General features: G+C 49.8%; 1 protein-coding gene across 2 annotated transcripts in view; it reads right to left on the reverse strand.

Annotated features, from left to right (window-relative positions):
* Positions 1–4091: 4091 nt before the first annotated feature.
* LOC104840253 (nuclear respiratory factor 1) overlaps positions 4092–18942 on the reverse strand; it is a 31645-nt gene continuing 16794 nt past the window's right edge. Inside the window, exons 3-4 of one of the 2 annotated variants that reach the window (XM_010581077.1) lie at positions 16396–16452; positions 4092–4393 (exon numbers count right to left, since the gene is read on the reverse strand). In XM_010581077.1, coding sequence (XP_010579379.1) covers positions 4230–4393; positions 16396–16452 — 221 coding nt within the window. In that variant the 3' untranslated portion in view covers positions 4092–4229. The remainder of the gene's footprint in view (positions 4394–16395; positions 16453–18942) is intronic. The other variant, XM_010581078.1, reaches the window with a different exon arrangement.

Consider the following 18942-nt stretch of genomic DNA (forward strand, 5'->3'; position numbering starts at 1 on the left):
TACACCCCAAGGAGAGGGTCTGGCATTCCGGGGTGTCTCCATGGGGGGGGGGGGCAGAACAGGGACCTGCTGGATGCTGGTTATTGGAGCAGCGCAGCCGCGTATCCCCGCGTGACTCCGGGCGTTAAGGGCTGATCCGGCCCCGCGATGTGGTCAGGGCAGCTGGGGGGGGGGATTAGGTGGCCAATTCCTGCCCCCCGGCCCTGGATCCTGCCCCTGGCCCTGGATCTGGCCTTGACACAGCCCCCAGTTTCTGGGAAGTGGTGGTGGGGAAACTGAGGCACTGGTGAAGCAGCTTGTGGTGGCAGCTGCCTCATGTCCCCTGCCTTTCCCCAGGTGCACGAGGGATGGTGACAGGTTTTAGGAGGGGGACGGGGGATAGCATGGGAAGGGGCAGCTCTGGGCTGACATGTTGGGGGGGGGGCTGTGCACACCCCCTTCACCCCCCCATCAGGCCCAGGGCGGCTGGTCGGGATATGTAGGGCAGCGCTGGGTGATTACGGGGCTTTCGGCGTAAGCCCGTGGAGATTGGATCATGCTGGATTAGGCTGCACACTCAAATCATCCTCCCTGCGCCGGGGGGGTGAGGAGGGACGGATGGGGGTCCCCATCACCCTCCTGGGGCTGGTGAAGGGTTGGGGGGGGGGGGGCACAGTCTGTCTGTGTGTCTGTTCATTCATCCATCTGTCCAGTCAACCCAGCTAGCAATCCAGCCACCCATCCTTTGTCTGTACAGCCATCCATCCTTCTGTCTGTCCAGCCATTGAACCATCCATCTGCCCATCCAGCCGTCCACCCATCCATCCATCGCTCCATCTACCAGTCCATCCGTTTGTCCGTCCATCCAGCCAGCTATCCATCCACCCACCAGTCCGTCCGTCCATCCATCCATTCATCTGTCCAACCAGCCATTGATCCATCTACCAGTCAGTCTGTCCTTCCATCCCTCCCTCCCTCCCTCCCTCCCAAGGGGGGAGCAGGGGCGGAGCATCATTCCCAAGCCCCACCCCTTGTAGGCCACACCCACACAAGAAGCTCCACCCCTCCCCAAAAGGCTCCACCCCCAGCAGTCACCCAAAGGGGAGCTGGTGCCCCCAGGACCCCCCTCCCCAGTAACCCACATCCCATTGAGAGTCACTCCAAGACCCCCCCCATCCTGCCCCCTCCCAGCTGCAGCAGCCGGGGTCATCCTGAGCACCCGGCAGTGCTTTTGGGGTCAAAGCCTGCAATTTGGGGTCAACTCCTGCAATTTGGGGTCCACCCTGGGCAGAGCAGTGCTAGGATGGAGGAGGGCAGAGGCAGCAAACTCAGCTGGGCCAGACATAGGACCCCACACTCCGGGACCCCCCAATGCCCAGGGACCCCCCCCCCATAGTGCCCAGGCTGGGGAGGGGAGCAGGATCCGGCCCCACCAGCCTCTCCCCAGCTGGGAAATCCAAAGCGAAGCTTGCCTGGGGTGCTGGGGCGAGCGTGAGCCACCCCAGCGGGAGGCCCCGACCTGCTTATTAAAGACCGATTAGCAAAGATTAAAGCCTCACGGCAGCGTCTGCCAGGCCGAGCTGCCCCCACCCCTGGCCGTGCTGCGGGATCCGGGGCTCCTTCAGGGCACCCCAGCCTGGCCAGGGATGTCCTGGGGACCCCGGACCCCCCCCCCGGATCTCCCTCCCAGCAAATGCAGCATCTTTCCTGTCCGAGGACATCGAGCTCGGCCGGGGATCTGCTCCCAGCTCGGCCGGGGATACCCACGAGCACCCCATGGGTGCTCCGCTAAAGCGGCCACATTTCTCCTTTCCTTCCTTCTGTCCGTCTGTCTGTCCTTCCAGCCTTCCTCCGCTCTTTTTCTTGCCCCAGGTTACAAGAAGCCCGCAGGATTCACCGCACCGGAGCCGGAGCTGCAACCATCCCGCACCGGCGTTCAAATAAAGCTGCTGAAACCCATCGCTGCGCTTCCCTGCTCCTCCTTGGGTTTGCGCCCCAAATAACGCACCCCAGTTTGCCGGGACCCCGTGGGGGACGGCGCTTGGGCTCGGCGGTGGCTGCTGCAGCTGAAAATGGAGGAATTCAACCCAAAGGCTGGCTCACCCCCTGGGTGGGAGCACAGGGGGATGCTGGAGCACCCCCATGGTTTCTACCCGGCCCCAGGTTGCTGCTGGAGGAATAAAAAAGAATGAGATAAATTGCACAAAGGAAGAATTAAGCCCCAAAATCATCGCGGCTGTGACCAGCTCCAACGTCGTGGCAGGGCAGAGCAGAGCTGGCGTGGGAAGGGCTGGGGGGTGCAGGACCAAGCCCCAAAACACCGATCTGGTAGGGAGGGATGGCAAGATACACCAAAACCCCCCTAAAATAGCCCCAAACAGGAGAGCCGGACGCAGGGGTAGACACATTTGTAACAATTTATTGAATGAGGCAATAATAGACACTGGGAAAACAAGGGGGGGTCCATGCTCTGCTACTTGCCTGGTTTTTGTTGTTTTGGAGGGGTGGGAGGGCAGGGGGGAACCTCTCGGACTAAAAGAACATCATTTCATCGCCAAAGAAACACTGACTTGAAAGCCACCGACATCTTCACAACAACAATAAAAAAATAATAATTAAAAAAGAAAATAATAATAACAAATTGGAGAACCAGGACTGTTTCTATGGAAAGATCTCCCTCCCCTCGTTAAAGTACAGAAGAAATGTATACAAAGAACATTTGATATTTTTCCATATAAAACAAGTAAATACAAGAATCTGAAAACTTCCTCGAAGGCGGAGCGAGATGTGGAGAACTTTGTTAATGGCCACTTGGAATTAATAAAAAAACAAACAAACAAACAAACAAAAAAAACCCCAAACCCCCCAAAATTAAATACCATGCACAACTGCACGCGCGGCGGGGCTGTGGCTGATGGAGGGTTTGGCCGGGCGCTGCGGCTGGGATGCAAGGGTTTGGCCCACGGGGAGGTCAAAGTAAGATTTGCTCTCAAAAAACACCCCCAAGGCCTTTTTTTTTTTTTTTTAAACCCTCCTGGAAAGGTTTTTGGGTGATGGGGATTAAAAGTCCCCCCAGAGCTGTGCTAGGAGATGCACGTAGGGCAGGACGGGGGGGGGGTGGTTTGGGGGGTGCAGAGGGGTCCCCGAAGGGAAGGGTCTGCGCTTGGCTCCCCTCCCCGCTACCTTCAAGTGAAGCTTTTCTTACGGGGAACCGGACTCTCTGGGGACGGGCAGGGGAGGATGCAGGGTCCTGGGGGACGGCAGCGGGGACCGGGATGAACCCGAGGCAGCTCTTTGGCAAGGGAACTCCTGGGAAGGTGGTGGGAGAGCGGGGCGGGATGCAGCCAGAGCCCCTCTAGAGGTGTTTCCACTCCGGTCTAGATCCACAAAAACAGGAAATAATAATAATAATAACAATAATAATAATAGAGAAGAAAAAAAAAAAAAAAAAAAGAAGAGATCTAAAATGGCAGGTACGTTTCGAGAGCAGAGAAATAAGAACAGGTCTCCAGTGTGCACCAAGGGGAGCCGAGCGGAGCACGGCCGGGATTCTCCGCAGCGGCGCTTATGGTCGTCAAAGGCAGAGGTGGTCTCGCTCGCCAGCGCGGGGAGGGCGGCAGTCACGTTGGCTCCTGGAAGAGCGTTATCCCTTCAAGAGGTTGCCACCCTCCTGCAGTCACACATGCATTTTTTTTTTTTTCCCAGGAGAGGAGCCTTTTCTGAACTCTTTTCCTTTTTTTTTTTTTTTTTGTTTGTTGTTCTTTTTGTGTGTTTTTGTTTTGTTTTTTTAATATAAAAGTCCACGTTAAAATCTTTGAAACCTAATTAGCCAAGTGCGGACGACGATGTTTCTGGAGCGGTTTTGGCCGAGGGCGTCTGTGCTCCCCTCGCCATGCCTCGGCCCCCCCCAGGCCTCACCCTGCTCAATCCCATGTAGGGGGGGGGAATGGGAGCTAAAGGGTTGCTTTGCTTTATTTTGTTTTCTTTTACATCTCCTTGGAATGAAAGTCCCGTCACAATTTGGCTTCTCACTCCTATGAGAGCAGAGTGGCGCTATAAAAATGCACTTAACACACATCCTCTGCTAGTATTTTTTTTTCTTTTTTCCTTTAAAAAAAAAAAAGGTTAACAAAACCTTTGCTTCCAAAGCTGGGAGACTCAATGCCACCTGATTGCATCTCTGGAGAGGCGTAAAAAAATTATTCGCGTAAGAGACGAGGAAAATCACCACGATCCTGCTCTGGGCATCGTCACTGTTCCAAGGTCACCACTTCCACTGCCTGCCCGTCCATGGTGACGGTATTGTCGGCTATCCTCGTGGTAACGGGTGCCATTGCCACCTGAACGGGGCCGTTGCCTTGGGCCAGGCTGGTCACCACGGTCTGGTACATGCTGACGGGGATCTGGACAAGACCTGAAGAGACAAAAAAAAAAAAAAAAAAAAAAAAAAAACAGGAGTGGGGTTGGGAGGGAAGGAGCGGAGCTAGACCAGCACGAGGGATGAGGCTGGTGTGGCCACGTGCCGTGGTCCCCAGGGGTTTGGGGGCTGCGTTTGTGTTGGTTTGTTTGGAGAGATGATCCTTTGGATTGTCAGAGTACTCCTGCCTGGAGTCCTGCGTCCAGCTCTGGGGTCCTCAGCACAGGGAAGACATGGACCTGCTGGAGCAGGTCCAGAGGAGGGCCACAAAAATGATCAGAGGGATGAACACCTCTCCTGTGAGGACAGGCTGAGAGAGTTGGGGTTGTTCAGCCTGGAGAAGAGAAGGCTCTGGGGAGACCTTATTGCAGCCTTCCAGTACCTAAAGGGGGCTTCTAGGAAAGATGGGGACAAACTTTTTAGCAGGGACTGTAGTGACAGGACAAGGGGTAATGGCTTTAAACTAAAAGAGGGGAGATTCAGGCTAGAAGCAAGGAACAAATTTTGTATGATGAGAGTAATGAGACACAGGCCCAGGTTGCCCAGAGAGGTGGTCGATGCCCCATCCCTGGAAACATCCAAGGTCAGGTTGGACGGGGCTCTGAGCAACCTGATCCAGTTGAAGATGTCCCTGCTCATTGCAGAGGGGTGGGACTAGATGACCTTTAAAGGTCCCTTCCAACCCAAACCATTCCGTGATTCTATGCATGGAAAGCCGGCAATTGGGAGACACCTGCCTCCCACCCAGCAGCGTCCATGCTGGTGTAATTATTTGCGGCTTGGTGGTCTCGCTGTGCCGGACTCACCCACCGTGGTGCTCCATGGGATAGGAGCAGGGATGGGATGGGGCAGGGCTGGGTGGGAGCACGGTGAGCTCAGCCCGCACCGCGGGGCTGTCCGGCCACAGGGAGAGAGAATAAGGTTAAGGAGGAAAGAAATAAGAGACTTTTGGAGGAGGAACCCAAAGCAGATGCTGGGATGGTACAGCAGGTACCTGTACAGCCAACCCTGCCGGGCCGTGTTTTGCTGCAGGCAGGGATTGCTCCCACATATTTCTCCCACAGCCATGAGCGTGCCATCATACAGCCCGGCGGTGGTCACCCACAGACGAGGAACACACTTCTGAAACACATTTTTCTACCTGACTGGCCCAGAATTGGGAACCTTGGGGCTGAGGAAGGGATAAATTTGGCTTCTCCCCGCTGTGACTCGTCCACCCTCTGTAACTCAAACACCTTCCCACTTTCGTGGCACATGAGAAGGATCCCGTCGTGGTGTAGACCACCTGTCCTGCCCCTGACCCCCGGTACAGCCACCGGCCTCTCTCAAACACGACTGACTTCCTCCAGCTCACTCTCCATCCCAGTTGGGTCCTTCTGCCTTTGCAGGGAGATGGGTAAAGGGCAGCGTGGGACCAGCGAGCCCTGGCCAAGCCATACTGGCTCCAGGCACTGGTTATAGGCACTCACACATGTATATATATGACATATAACGAAGATAAAGGAAAGCTAAACCAAGTTTCTCAGCCCTTCCTCAATCATGAATGGGTCCAACAAAGTAGGAAATATCATCTTCCCAAGGGCGCCTCTGCTACAGAAAGGGATCAGATGCCTCTGAGCTGAAGGTGGAGCTGGCAAAGATTCAGGCACGTTTTTGGCCACGGAGGAAAGCACCTCTGTGGCAAACATGGTGAGTCCTGGTTAGCTAGGTAACACCAGCCAAGGTGACAACAAAACAACAAGGCCCGTGAGGATATTGTGATGTGAATGATGAGAAGAGGTGGAAAAAAAAGCAAGGAGCACTGGTACTGCTTGATACAGCTGGGCAGGGGAAGGGGAATGGCAAATCCCGCAGGCTGGCAAGATAAACTTCATCTTTCTACTCTGATACTATCTCTGCCTGTACCCACCACTGCCTTTGGCTTGGCAAAGCACGATTTAGACAAGTGAGCCTGTAAACGCTACCTTGTACATGACATTTCTGAAACTACCTGCACCTCTGTTGGGGAAAAAGCCTTCAGAGGTCAACAAATCCTTCCAGCCAGCAGCACAGGATGGCCAGCCCCTGAAACAGCATTTAAACGGTTTGAGACAGCAGGTTCCTGACCCAGGCTTTCCCAAAAAAGCAGTACAATCTCTTTTGATTCAGGTTTCTGTGGCAGAGAGCAGACTTCTGTCCCGCCAAGGGCACTTGTTTAATAACACGAGGCGGCAGAGTGCAGCTTGGTGTCCTCAGATAACTTACTGTACAGACAGGAAAGCTTAGGAGTTAATCGTGCTGACCAGGTGGGTGACCCCAGCAGAGCACAGTGTGCTTTGCAGTCCTTTAACATCCCTCCTCTTGGGATCTCAAAGCGCTCTGCGGGTAGGAAAGTTCCGTGATCCCCCAGCCAAAAGGCTGACCCATGCCAGAAGGGTTACATCCATGTTTGTCCAGTTCACGGCCCAACCAAGGAATTGCTTTCCTGGTGCGATGGTTCAACACTGACTGCTATGAACAGTGTGGAGTCAGGAGAAGGTACAAAGCTCCCAGGGTGCTTTCTAATAGATGAGAGTTTTAGGCAACAAAACACTGAAATAAGAGCTCACGCTCAGCCCTCTTGAAGAAAATCTCCTATCAGACCCTTTAAGGAAACGTAGCACATCCCAGCCTAAGCAGGTGCTGGCACAGAGCTGGAGATCTGGCCTGGGATGCACCTAAAATCCCTGCTCCAGACCAAAAACCCAGCTAAGCCCTCTAGGTTACCTGGGTTGCTAACCCAAAGTAGACTGCTGGAGCTCTCAAATGACAGTCTACTACCCATGGCCAACCCAAAGACCCGTCACCACTACCCTCATGGACCACAGAGCATGCAACGTTAAAAGCCTGATCCCTCCATGCTGTGCAAACATGCGCGTTGGCCAGGGTAGGGCTGCTGCCAAAGACGGGTGCTATCAAAAGATGGTGAGACGTGAAGACCTAACCGAGGTCATCTTTGGAAAGGATGAGTTCACGTCACCCAAGGTTTGGCCAAGGCTGGCCACATCTTGGAGTGCACGGAAGAGCAGGGAAGTCTCTGTGAGAGATGGCGACGCACAGATCCCTTTCTGCATGGGATTAAACTAAATCGCCTCAGCATCTGACGTAGCGGCCTTCCTGCCAGGGGTGGTAACAAACCAAAGGAGGAGAGGGCTGGAAAGTCTGCTGTGCATTAAAGCAGAGATGATCGCCCTTGGGAGAGAGACGATTAAACTACTGAGATACTGTAATCAGGTCTAGGATTGGCCCTCCGCTGCATCTGCTCAGACCTGCACCCTGATTAGCCCTAATCTAGCTGGCATATGTTAATCTAAAGCATGGATTTCAGACCCTTTCAATTGTATTAAAAACAGGAAATCCATTAGACAAAAAAAAAAAAAACAAACAACAACTTCTCGAGTCTTTGAAAAATACCTATCTGCAAGGAAAGTGGAGCCGTGCCAGGATGCTCTGCAAGGAACGGGGCACGCAGGGGGAGCCCCAGCTGAGTCAGGGAAGAGGGATCCCGTCAGATCCCACATGCAGCTCAGACTAGCTCCTGCCTGGGGAGGGACAAGAGCAGAGGTGATGAATCACGCACTGAATGGCGCAGACCATGGCTGTGGGCTCCCGGCAAGCTGGAAGATGCAGCTGGGCTGTGCGTTTGCTTCCCCTTTGTGAAGCCACCCAAAAAGCTGCTCTGGAAGGAATGGTGGGCAAAACACAAAGCCCGGGCACTTCTGTCCCCCTGTGAATCACCCGTTCCTGGCCACCATCCTCATCTACCTGCCTGCACCTCCCATCCTTGGCAGGGACGAAGAGCCAGCTCCAGCCAGCTTGCTTGCTCCAGCTTTGGTGGAGCTTGCTGTGTCCTGCAAGGACATCTACACTGGGAGCTGGGAGAGAGCCGGCACTGAGGTCCTGCCTCTCACTTACCTGCAGCATGCCAGGGAAAGACTTTTTTTGGTGGAGGATCAGCTGGCTTTGCTAGGAAGGAGGCTATGGCATGGCCAGCATCACCTGACAGCCATGGAGGGGAAGGGGTCAGGACATGAGGGTGGCCAAGGGAGAAGGAGAGCTGTGGCAGGCCTTAGGGGTTGAGATGCCCACCATGAATCAAAGGATTAGAGTCAATTGACTCCGAGACGGCTGCAGCTGTACTCTAATGCCTGGTCAGACGATATTAGTGGCTGCATTTTAGCTGGGGGACTGTGACGGGCCGTAGGAGATAATGAAACTCCTGCTGTTTCAGCAGAGAAGAGGTTACAGCTTACAGAAGAAGGGTAAGAGTTAGGTTCTACCTGCAACCAGAGCCACAGGATTCAGAGGCAAAAAGTCATGCGATGGCTGATAGAGACATCCTACCTGGCCCAGAGGGCAGATCAGCAGCAGCATAAGAACAACTGTTTTGATCCTAAATTGCAGATGACTGCATTAAACCACCACAAAGGGCTCTGGGGGAGAAGGTCGGGTGGGTGGGATGATTCAGTGCCCTGGGAATTGGTGTCGAGGTTCAGCAGCGCCCTGGACATCCAGGACAGTCAATGCTCAGGGGACCAGGGTCATCAGTGCCAGTTTCTGCCTTGCTTTAACACCTCTTCAGCCCTGAGATCAAAGCAAGCACAGCACAAGGAAGAGATACTACCAGTCTCCAGCTGTTGGGCACATTCCCAGTCCTTCAGGATCTGGAATACTGTCCTACTCAGGGACACAAGACATGCTGTTTTTTTCCCCAGTACCTTAGGTTGAGTCCATTCTGCAAGGTGCATCCTTATCTCCTGTTTTGCGTCTGGTAGTTTAAAGTGGCTCAGGCCACCTGCTAATGTGCTTGAAGTACACAGATAGCTAACTAGCCAAGCAGATCCACTCTTCAGTGCCCCAATTCCACGAACTAGTTATTTCCTGACCATAGATGAGGTGAGGTCTACACTACCCTGGCTGTTGATACAGCCCATCAGTGAGGAAACCGTAACAACCCAAGGCAACCTTGCACAAAGCTCTGTCTGAAGCTGGACTGTAAGCATCAAGTTGTGATATGGCAGCAGATGGTGTGAAAAGCCTTGCTGCCGTATGTCCTGTGAGTGTTTGGTACGCTTTCATTATGGCAGTAGCGTGAGTTTTCAGGTGGGCAGTGAGGTTCTGCAAGCCTTGAAACGCACCGTGGACTAGAAAGGTCTTCACTGATACCAAGACAGGAGTTCCCGCAACAACCCGTATGGACAATGTGGACATTCAATGTAACATTTCTGAAAGCTTAATCCTCATGTTAAATGCTCAGACATGCAGAATGGCTGGGAGAAACTGAACAGTGTGTAATCTCGAGGGACCTCTCTCAGCTGCCAGTCACTCATTGAGTGGGAGATGTCCTCTTCCCAGCTGAGATGGGCTCCTCTGGTGAATGTGCTGGCATGACCCTCTACACCATGGAAAGGCTGAACGGCAGGACCTCACACATAACGTTTTCTGCATGGAGCTCAAGCAGGAACATAGGAGCAAAGTCCTGAAGGGTCAGGAGACAGGAACCAGCCCCATTCTTGACCAGACAACAGCAACCACTGTCATCATGTTGACCATCAACTCAAGAAAGGAAAGCCTCCTCTTCTTTCAAAAAGTGCAAAATCCTCTTCTTTGGTAGCGTCAACTACAACAGAGAGCTGCTCTCCTGCCAAAGCAAACTCCTGTGAGAGCAGCCTCTGGAACGGGAGGGTTGTGAGCAAGCAGAAGTCAAATGGAGAAGCATTACCATTTGGCTCCTGCATCAGGGAACCAGGAGTCTCAAGCAATGCTCAGCCCTGCTCTGTGGTACTTAGCCAGCCTAAGCCCAACAAGAGGGGAAAGGGGAGATGGTACAAACCTTTTCAACATTGAAAGGTGAAGGAAGAATTTGAGAGGGGTGCTGTTAACAGAGGTGAGTTTATGGTTGTAAAAGCTGTGAAGCCACAAGAAACACTGCTCTGAGTGCTGAGCATGGAGGAGTAAGGGGCACAGGTCTAGAGCCATGAAGTAGCACGAAGTATTGTTCTTGGGATTTCTTTTGTGGGGCAAACCAGAAAATGCACAATGACTTCGGCGATCACCTTGGAGCCCTTGATAGAGCATCATCTGGTTTTTAGCTAGGCAACATAGTCTTATTAAAAAACCAGGACCTCAACTGAGAGCTGCGTGTCCCCTTCCAAAAGGAGCCTAAAGCTCGCTTCAAATCATCAGAAGCCATGAGCCACGGTCAGCCGCAGCCGGTCCTGGTCTTGGGGATCCACTGGCACTAGAAGCAAACTCGGCACTAAGGAGAGAAAGCATATCCGATGCAATGGATGCCAAAGTTGATACATCTGGCTCTGTTCTCTTGGACACTGAAGGGGTTAAGTGCTGAAAGCTGTCGGGTTTGTTGTTTGCTTTGAACATCTGCAAGCACTGCAGAGTCAGAAGACCACTGTGAGAGGCCTTAAAAGTCTCTCAGACCCCTGCTAGAACTCTGAACGCCTTACAGTGCTCACACCAACAATGGAGAAGGCTAAAAAGAGCGAATATTTCCATTGGACTTTCTTGACCATTGACCTCCAACTCATTCAGGGACTTCGCCTGCTTCAGTCTTCTCACCTAGCACTGAGGGGAAACTTGTAGAAACTTTGCTTAGCATGATCCTGCCACAGCATTTCGGTGCAGATATTCCTGCAATTTCTTTTTCCCTCCTCCAGAGGCATGGGGCTGAGGAGTCCAACCAAAATTCCTGTGCTCAGGAATGCACTACAGGGCCCCCGCACACAGGTCAGCAGATACCATCTCATTGCTACATTTCGTTCAGAGCCAAAGGCAACTTTTGAAGACATGATGGAAGAATTCTCGTAGACAATTCAAAATGACCAGTGTGCAGATTTTAATGCACAACAATCAAGCAGGGAAATGCATCGCTAGAGGACCTCTGTACAACAAAACATTTGCCCTCAGTGGGCAGCACAATGAAAGGGCACTGGGCATGCTTTGGTCTGTATACGTAGGATAGCCTGTAAATACATCAAGACTGATGCAGATAAGCAGTGAATAACCTCATCGTCTTTTCCACAGTGGGACAGAGTAAGATATGAGCTTGAAGTGCAGCATGGAAAGCTGGCCTAGATATTAAGCGGGTGGGGGGGAACAGACAGCTAAACATAAGGTTAGCGAAGCTCTGGAGCAAAGTCTCCATCACTGGAGGTCTTTTAGAGCCAGCTAAGATACCGCTGGCTCAGGCAAGGGGCTCGTGTAAGCGATCACTTGAAGTTCTTGCAGCCTCGTATGTGAACAAGATTTTACAGGCTCCATTTTCTGGAAAAAAATCTTTGGTCCACTGATGGTAGAGTCACCAACAAGCAAATCTGAGACAGGCCTAGGACATACTGGACAAATCCGTTGGCTCTAGATGTATTTCTTGACAGTAAACTTGGTTCGTAGTCAACCACAGGATATACCTCATTCTCCCAGCCATGCATAATTTCTTTTAGCAACATGGCAAAACAGGAAGGACTCTGCTACACTTCACCGCTACCGGTTTTAAAAAGGACAGTCATGCACACAGGATATGGAGCGGCTCTGTCCAGCTGTCTGCAGTCTCATAGGTGTTCTGGCCTACATTGTTGCCTACAATAAAGGTAGCACAACCACCAGTACTTAAATAACTGCAGAGCAACTGTGTCCTTCAACTGAATCCTGGAGTAAAGAGCATTCCTATCCTCACCAAGACAGATAACTGCAGTGCTGGAGACTACCCGGTGTGTTACTGCTAACACAAAAGAGCACTGTTCAGCATGAACATTAAAAGCTCCCACAACAGATTTTTATTAAATCCACATTGCTTTGCATGGGAACCTGGCTTGCCAAGATTTCCAGAAATTATCATCTTGACCACCTCCCTTTTGGGGGACTGACTCGAGAGGCCTTCAAGAGGGGGGAAGGACAGGCAATGGGCATGAGCATGTATTTTCAGAAAAACAAAACAGATCTCTGTAACAAGTTCAGATCACACCAGCTAAAATGAGTGCTCTCGAAGTCACGTTACCCTGAAAAATCCTCTGACCGTGGAGCAGAAACATCCGCAAACTAAACGTGTCCCTTAAGATATGAGGTGTTGACATGACACCATGGATGGGATTTCACCCAAAGTCAACTGCAGAAATCAAGTATTTCAGGAATCCTATCACACTCAATGGTGACAAAGGAAGCAGAAGACATCTCTTAACACAGGCACCTACTTTAAGATAAGACGAACTGTCTTCTGAAAGCATGCCCCTCTCTCTCTCTGCCCCCCCCTCCCCGCCACTGCTAGAGCATCAATGACTAATTCAAATTAGATGTCTCTTAGGACAAGACGATAATTGGAAGGATTTTCACCATCAGAAATGGCTTACTGACAAATCACAAAAAGCCCACGCAGTGATTTAAGCTCTGAGAACTTTCTAGGCACAAAAGAGTCACAGCTCTTCCCTATACATCCTCTGTGCCATTCATTTCAAAACACAAAAATTGTTCCACCAAATGATAATTTGAAAAAAGCTGCAGTCTCTATTCTGCTTGCTGACCACAAGCATACCTCAAGATCATCCATCATGACTTTTCAAGAGCCACTCCGGTCAAAACCACAACAAAGAGAAATGTAACAAGCCACCTGAAGTTTTGATAGCAAAGTTGAGTCACAGCAGCTCGCAGACAGAGCACTAACCCGAGTGTGGCAATCTAGCAATAGCCTTGACTTTTACTTAAAGAGAAGATAAGCACAGGAGACAAAACAAGATGCAATGTTTCCATCAACAACTGCATGGAATGTAGTAAGGACAGTCCTGGAGCCACTATTTCCTTCTCTGCATCCACCCCATCTTCATGATCACATCTCAGTCTCTCAAACTGTCCCTGGGCATCACCTACCTGCTTAATATTGTCAGTGACTTCTTTCCTTAGCCTTGGCTCCTCTTGTTCTGTTTCAATGAGCTTTCCTTCTCCACTAGTTCAGAGCAATGGGAGCTGCTGTCTCTGTGACCCATAAAGCCTGGTTGATCTGGGACCTCCAGCCCTACACCATCAGACAGGCACGGCCCAGGATGCAACACCATGCTTATATGGCTCATTCTTCCTCCCACTCATTTAGCTTCAACAAAGACTGCTAGATGCTTGGTATTTTGCATCAAGGTGTTGTTTTAAAACCCAGGTTTGGATGTTTGATTTTTATTTATTCCCAAGTCTCAGTTGGAGACCAACCTTCCTTCTCTAGCTGCAAGAGGACAGCTCGTTGCACTAGCATCTTTGATACATTTCTATTTTCTTCCTCTCCACCAGAAGGGAAAGGTCACAGCTTAGCCAAGATCTGAAACGCCTTTGGCTTAATCTCCCTTATTTCTTGGTCTTTTACCTTTGCCTCTATGGCAGATGAAGGCAATCCATCCTCAGAAAGGGACCACTCAGTTACTTGTGGCTCCTTTCAGCAGACCACGGGGGGGCAGGTGTGTCTGCACCTCCCACTTTGTTTGATATATAATCCAAGAGAATACACAAGCTCAGTCTTCATCCCAGAGAGATGACCTAGAGGACACTACTCTCCCTTGTCAAATGACTAACAAGATCCCTGAAGATGATTCCAAAGCTTTTGGGGGTTTTGAGTTTTGGAGGTTTGTTTTGGTTTGGGGTTTTTTTTAGAGTTCTTTTTAAGTTGCAGTACTTTGAGACAAAAACACTGGGGCTGGGATTCCTGATTTACAGGAGACCGTGTTGCTGGGACGGCCCAACCTACCAAGTGACATAGAGACAGAGGCTCAGCTATGCTCATGGAATTATCTCCTCTGAAGCCCCAGCATTTCCATGGAAAGAGGAAGACCTTAGTGAGCCAACCTGATACCCAGACTCTTCCCTGGCACAGCAAAGACCCACAGTCTTCAAGCAGTGGTGACAAACGTCTCCTTCACCGATGACACTTCCCAACTGCCATGCACCTCTGTCTTTGCAGCCCTTTCCTGACATACCAGAAGTCTTCCACCTGCAATCATCTGCACTGAGGACAGTAACATAAGGAAAAACTTGCAATTATTTTTAACATTGGAAATGATTAATCTGAAATCCCAGGTCTTCCATTTCATCCCAATTTTGATGGAGCTGAAAACTCCCATGAAAAGGGTGCTGGGGAAAGAAGGCAAAGCAGCAGTCTGTTATCCTGACGGTGGATCAGCTGCATGCCTCCAGCCCCCGTGTCTTACATAAGGTTACCTGTCCTTCCCTCTCCCCTTCATGGGGTGTTGAGGGTGAATTTAGAGCCTAATAGCAGGACCTGGACATCATCTGAGGCCGAATAAAGCTGTATCTGTTCAAGCTCAGTTCCTACCCAGACCTCACACACTAGTGTTGGGTCCCCAGGGTAAGTCACTCTAAACCCAAGCCAATCTGGTGTGTAGAGAGGTGACAAACACGTGAGGAGTGTATGTGTCTACCTGTGAAAAGAAAGCTTTTTTACCGGACTCCACAGATGAAAGCTTAGTGAATAACCCTTCTAAGCTTCCTTGATCGGCTGGCTTTGCTGTGGAGTGAAGGGCACACCTGATAAGATTAGCAGTCTATCATGGTCAATCAAGTATACAGGAAACATAGTTAAAAATAGAGAAAGTACAGCAACTCCTAATGTCTGCTCCAGTTGGGATTCGCTTTTCTTACAATCTGTTTTCTGTTAATAAAAAAGACGGAGCAGACAGGTGTTACCAGTGCCAGGCTTCTCAGAAAGTAAAGACAGGAAACACCTAAGTATAAATTAGAGTCTGCTCCTCTTACGGGGAATCAGATATTAAACCAATGATGGGACAGGCGGGCAATATAGCACCTTAAAGTTTCTGGACAATCACCTAATCGGGATCCCTGTTATATTTTGCCATAAATACTTTACTGACTTGCCTGCTATGCTATTAACATCCACAGGGGCTCTCCAGAGGAAGAATTACCTGTTGAGACTGATTCTTATCCTACCTTTAAAAACAGCCTTTAGGGTCCTGTATTTTCTATATGGTTTTATTAAAGGCTGTTGTGAGAACGAAGGCAGGGTACCATCTAAAATTGATAAAATGTTACATTACTTGAATGACAAAAGTCCATTTTAGAATAAAGTCATTTGAATTGAATTATTTTTTTTAAAGCATTGAAATGTCACATATTCTCATGAAGCAGATAATTATTTGGCAGAGTTTCTGCAGGAACAATACTCTGGGCACTCTTGCAAATCATAAATAGTGTGCAAGGGGAATACAGTTGCATATCAAAAGACAGGTGTGTCCACAGTCCAGAAGAAGCTGGTGGACTTTAGCCAGCAGTCACATACACACACGCAAGCTCTTGTATCTACCCTCCTGTGCTGTGTGACACAGGGGAGAGCCTACTTCTTTACTTAGGTTTCTGCTACAATGTTCAGCCTCTCATTTCTTAAAGCTGATGGGTGCTGAAAGTGTATTTACTGGGTTTTCTCTCCTTTGCATTGTGGCTTTGACTCTGCATCATGCCCATGACCTTTAAAAAGCCAAATTTTACAAATCCAAAAATCACAACATCCCCACAACCCCATTCATCACCACAGTACCGCTGCTTGAGTGTTACTAAAATACAGGCTCTGAGCCCAGCTCTGTCCTGCTCCTCACTAATTCTTTACTTAAGTAACAATTATGAGAGAGAGCTCGGCTTGCATAAGGCTAACAGGATTGGGCTGCAAGATATTAGCACACCCCAGAGGCATGCGCATCTCTACCCTGCAGCCCAAAGAGTGTCCAGGCACAGAGCAGAGGCTGAGACAGCCATTACAAGATGCCTGGATGTAAATATATATCTGACGTCTGATATCTTCCCCTTGAAAGTGTGAAAGGAGGAGAAAAAAAAGAAAAAAGACAGATAGATATAGCCCCTTTAACCCCAAGAAACACCACATAGGCAGGAACCTAAAGGAACAAGTGGCAGTACTGACAACAGCCCAATCCCATTATTCCAAACTACCACCACAAAAATCCACTCACCTGATGAACTCTCTGCTAGGCTCCACTTGTAACCTGAATAGTCTGCTGCTAGGAAGCCTGACAATAAAATGCAAGTGTAAAAGGCTGAACAAAGGCCAAATACTACAGTTGGGGGGGGGGGGAGGATTAAGTGGGGTAATTAATATATTCACAGGAAATACATCCTTTTGCTTACTAGGTGAATTAAAAAATTCAATGCCCACATATGAGGAGAAAATTCAATGTCCACATACGAGTAACACCCCAATATTAGGCACAGTAACCTAAATATTTCTACTTCTACACAGAACATTATGTGCATAAGTGGGAGGCAGAGTAAGTGGGAGGCACAAATCAGATAATTCCAGACATTTGTACTGTATTTTACAAATATTTAGATGAATGGCTTAATTGGACCAGAGAGGCCCAATGAGAAACGGCTGCACAGAAGTGAGAGTAGTAAAATCCATCTTGGAGAAGCTAAGGCCACCTCCAGTAAATCTCTCCACTGTTCCCCAAGTAGAGGGATGAGAAATGAATGAGAAGCAGAAATGGCTGCCAAAGTGGCATTTCTATGTATCCCAAGAGCACGAGGCTAGAAAGTTCATGAAATCCAGGCACTCGGCCTCGTTGGTCTCTGAAAGGAGCTCAATGTGTTTTTAAGGCTACAACAGACTCGGATCTCAATGAGTTTCACAAGTTCGTACGCTGCGCGATAGATCACATGTGAACACGGACATTAGCATATACTACAGAGCATTTAGTACATGGAGATATAAAGCAGCTATTGTTCTGGCAGTAAGGTAATACGTAACCAGATAGTCTCTGGCTTCATCTAAAAAACATTTTCCCAGCATTTCACTAACTTGTTCAGCGGGAGCCTCTCTGCTACAACAGAGTGCGCATTCATGGCCAACGAACGGGTCCAAAGTGATGGGCTCTCTCCCCCATTGCCCCACTCCTGGCCCCTGTGCCTCTTTGCTGGGAGAAATTGTGCTCTTAACCCAAGAGAGGTGACATGAACTCACATCCAAGCAAGGTGCACAACTTTTGGAGGAGGACAATGCCTTGGGAAGGCGTTCAAAGCTTTACCTTGCAGATATGGAAAGCTGCAACTCTGGTGTCTCTGCTGAAGCCCTACCTTACGCTAGTGTCCGCACTAGCTACAAGGAGGTAAGCACTCTTCTTTTTTCCTTGGGGGAAAAAAGGGCTAGACACACGCTTTAAGGGTCCTTTTCTTCTCTTCTTCAAAGCATACCCTTCAAATCTAGCTATAAAAGCATCCCTGCTACAAACCAGCACACATCCTCATTGCAATGGTGTGAAGTGTCACAGTGCTTTGGTGTCTGCAGCCTGTCTTCTTTATAGGACAAGGGACCCATCTGGCACAGATCCCCCCGACTTCCCCCCATGTAGGACCTGGCCCATCCTTAGCAAGGTAAGCAATAAATCACAGCAAATACACAACTCAGACATGGAACTTATCATGCAAAGAGCAAGTTTTTACAGTCTACATTCCTCCTTTTTTTCATACACCACCGTCTTCCACTGCCTGGGCTGCGCAGCAGGTGGGATGGGTTCCTACCTCTCTCTCCCGAGAGTACTTATTCTTGGTATGCTACTGCCTCTGGCAGATTCCTCCCTTTTAAACTCTGCACAGCTGTTGATTAAAAAAAAAAAAAAAAAAGGCTTGGGCCCTGGCCTGGTGACTGAAGGCACAGAACATTTGTGCATCCAGGCAGAGCCCGAGCCACACAGGCTAGGTGGTCGGAAGCCTCTTTGCACACCAAGACAAGGCAATGATGGGTGCAGGGAAGGAAATCACCATTTGCTTTGCAGTAAGCAGGGGTCTTCCAGGTGTTTTGTCCCTGTGGGTCTCACCCGGGGTGCACAGGGGCCCGCAAAGGGGAGACTCATGGCACACGGACCCGCGCGGACAAAAACTGCAAAAAGAATCAAGCAGCCACTTGTATAACAGCCTGTCCTGGCGCTTCCCGGGGCAGGACAGAACAGGTCGAAAAACTCTTCCTGAGAGCGAAAGGAGCTGCGGTGGTTGGAGAATCCCTTCTGCTTTGCATCTGTTGTGGATGATTCAGACCGGAGTCCCACTCACTGGCTGCAGGAACGACTACTCTGGCTCAGACCGCAGGTCCGCCTGGACCAGAAGCAAGAAGGCACAACTCTGATGGCAGCAAATAAGCAGAAAGTCTAAAACCCGGCCAAATTCAAGTCTTGTTAATTTGCTGCGGGACTTCAAACCTCGTGACACTTAACTCGTATTTGGAAGTGCGACTTGGACCCTTTTTTGCAAAGAAAACGTACCAGGAACGTCTGAGAAGATTTGGCTGAGGATATCATAATGCATCTGCAGGTTAGAGCAACAGGAAACAACCATGGGCCAAATTCATTGATAGTGTATAATTGAACACAAACACCCCTGTCTGCTGATCCCTGTGACTTCAAAGGAATTGAACATACTATATTTATGCCAGCAATAAAACTCAGCTTCCATTAGCTGTATGTTCACCATTTAAATGCAGTGGTCCTGTCGTGCACACACCAATTAGA

Source organism: Haliaeetus leucocephalus, unplaced genomic scaffold (genome assembly GCF_000737465.1).
Source record: "Haliaeetus leucocephalus isolate CR32 unplaced genomic scaffold, Haliaeetus_leucocephalus-4.0 Scaffold751, whole genome shotgun sequence".
In the NCBI taxonomy this organism is placed as follows: domain Eukaryota; kingdom Metazoa; phylum Chordata; class Aves; order Accipitriformes; family Accipitridae; genus Haliaeetus; species Haliaeetus leucocephalus.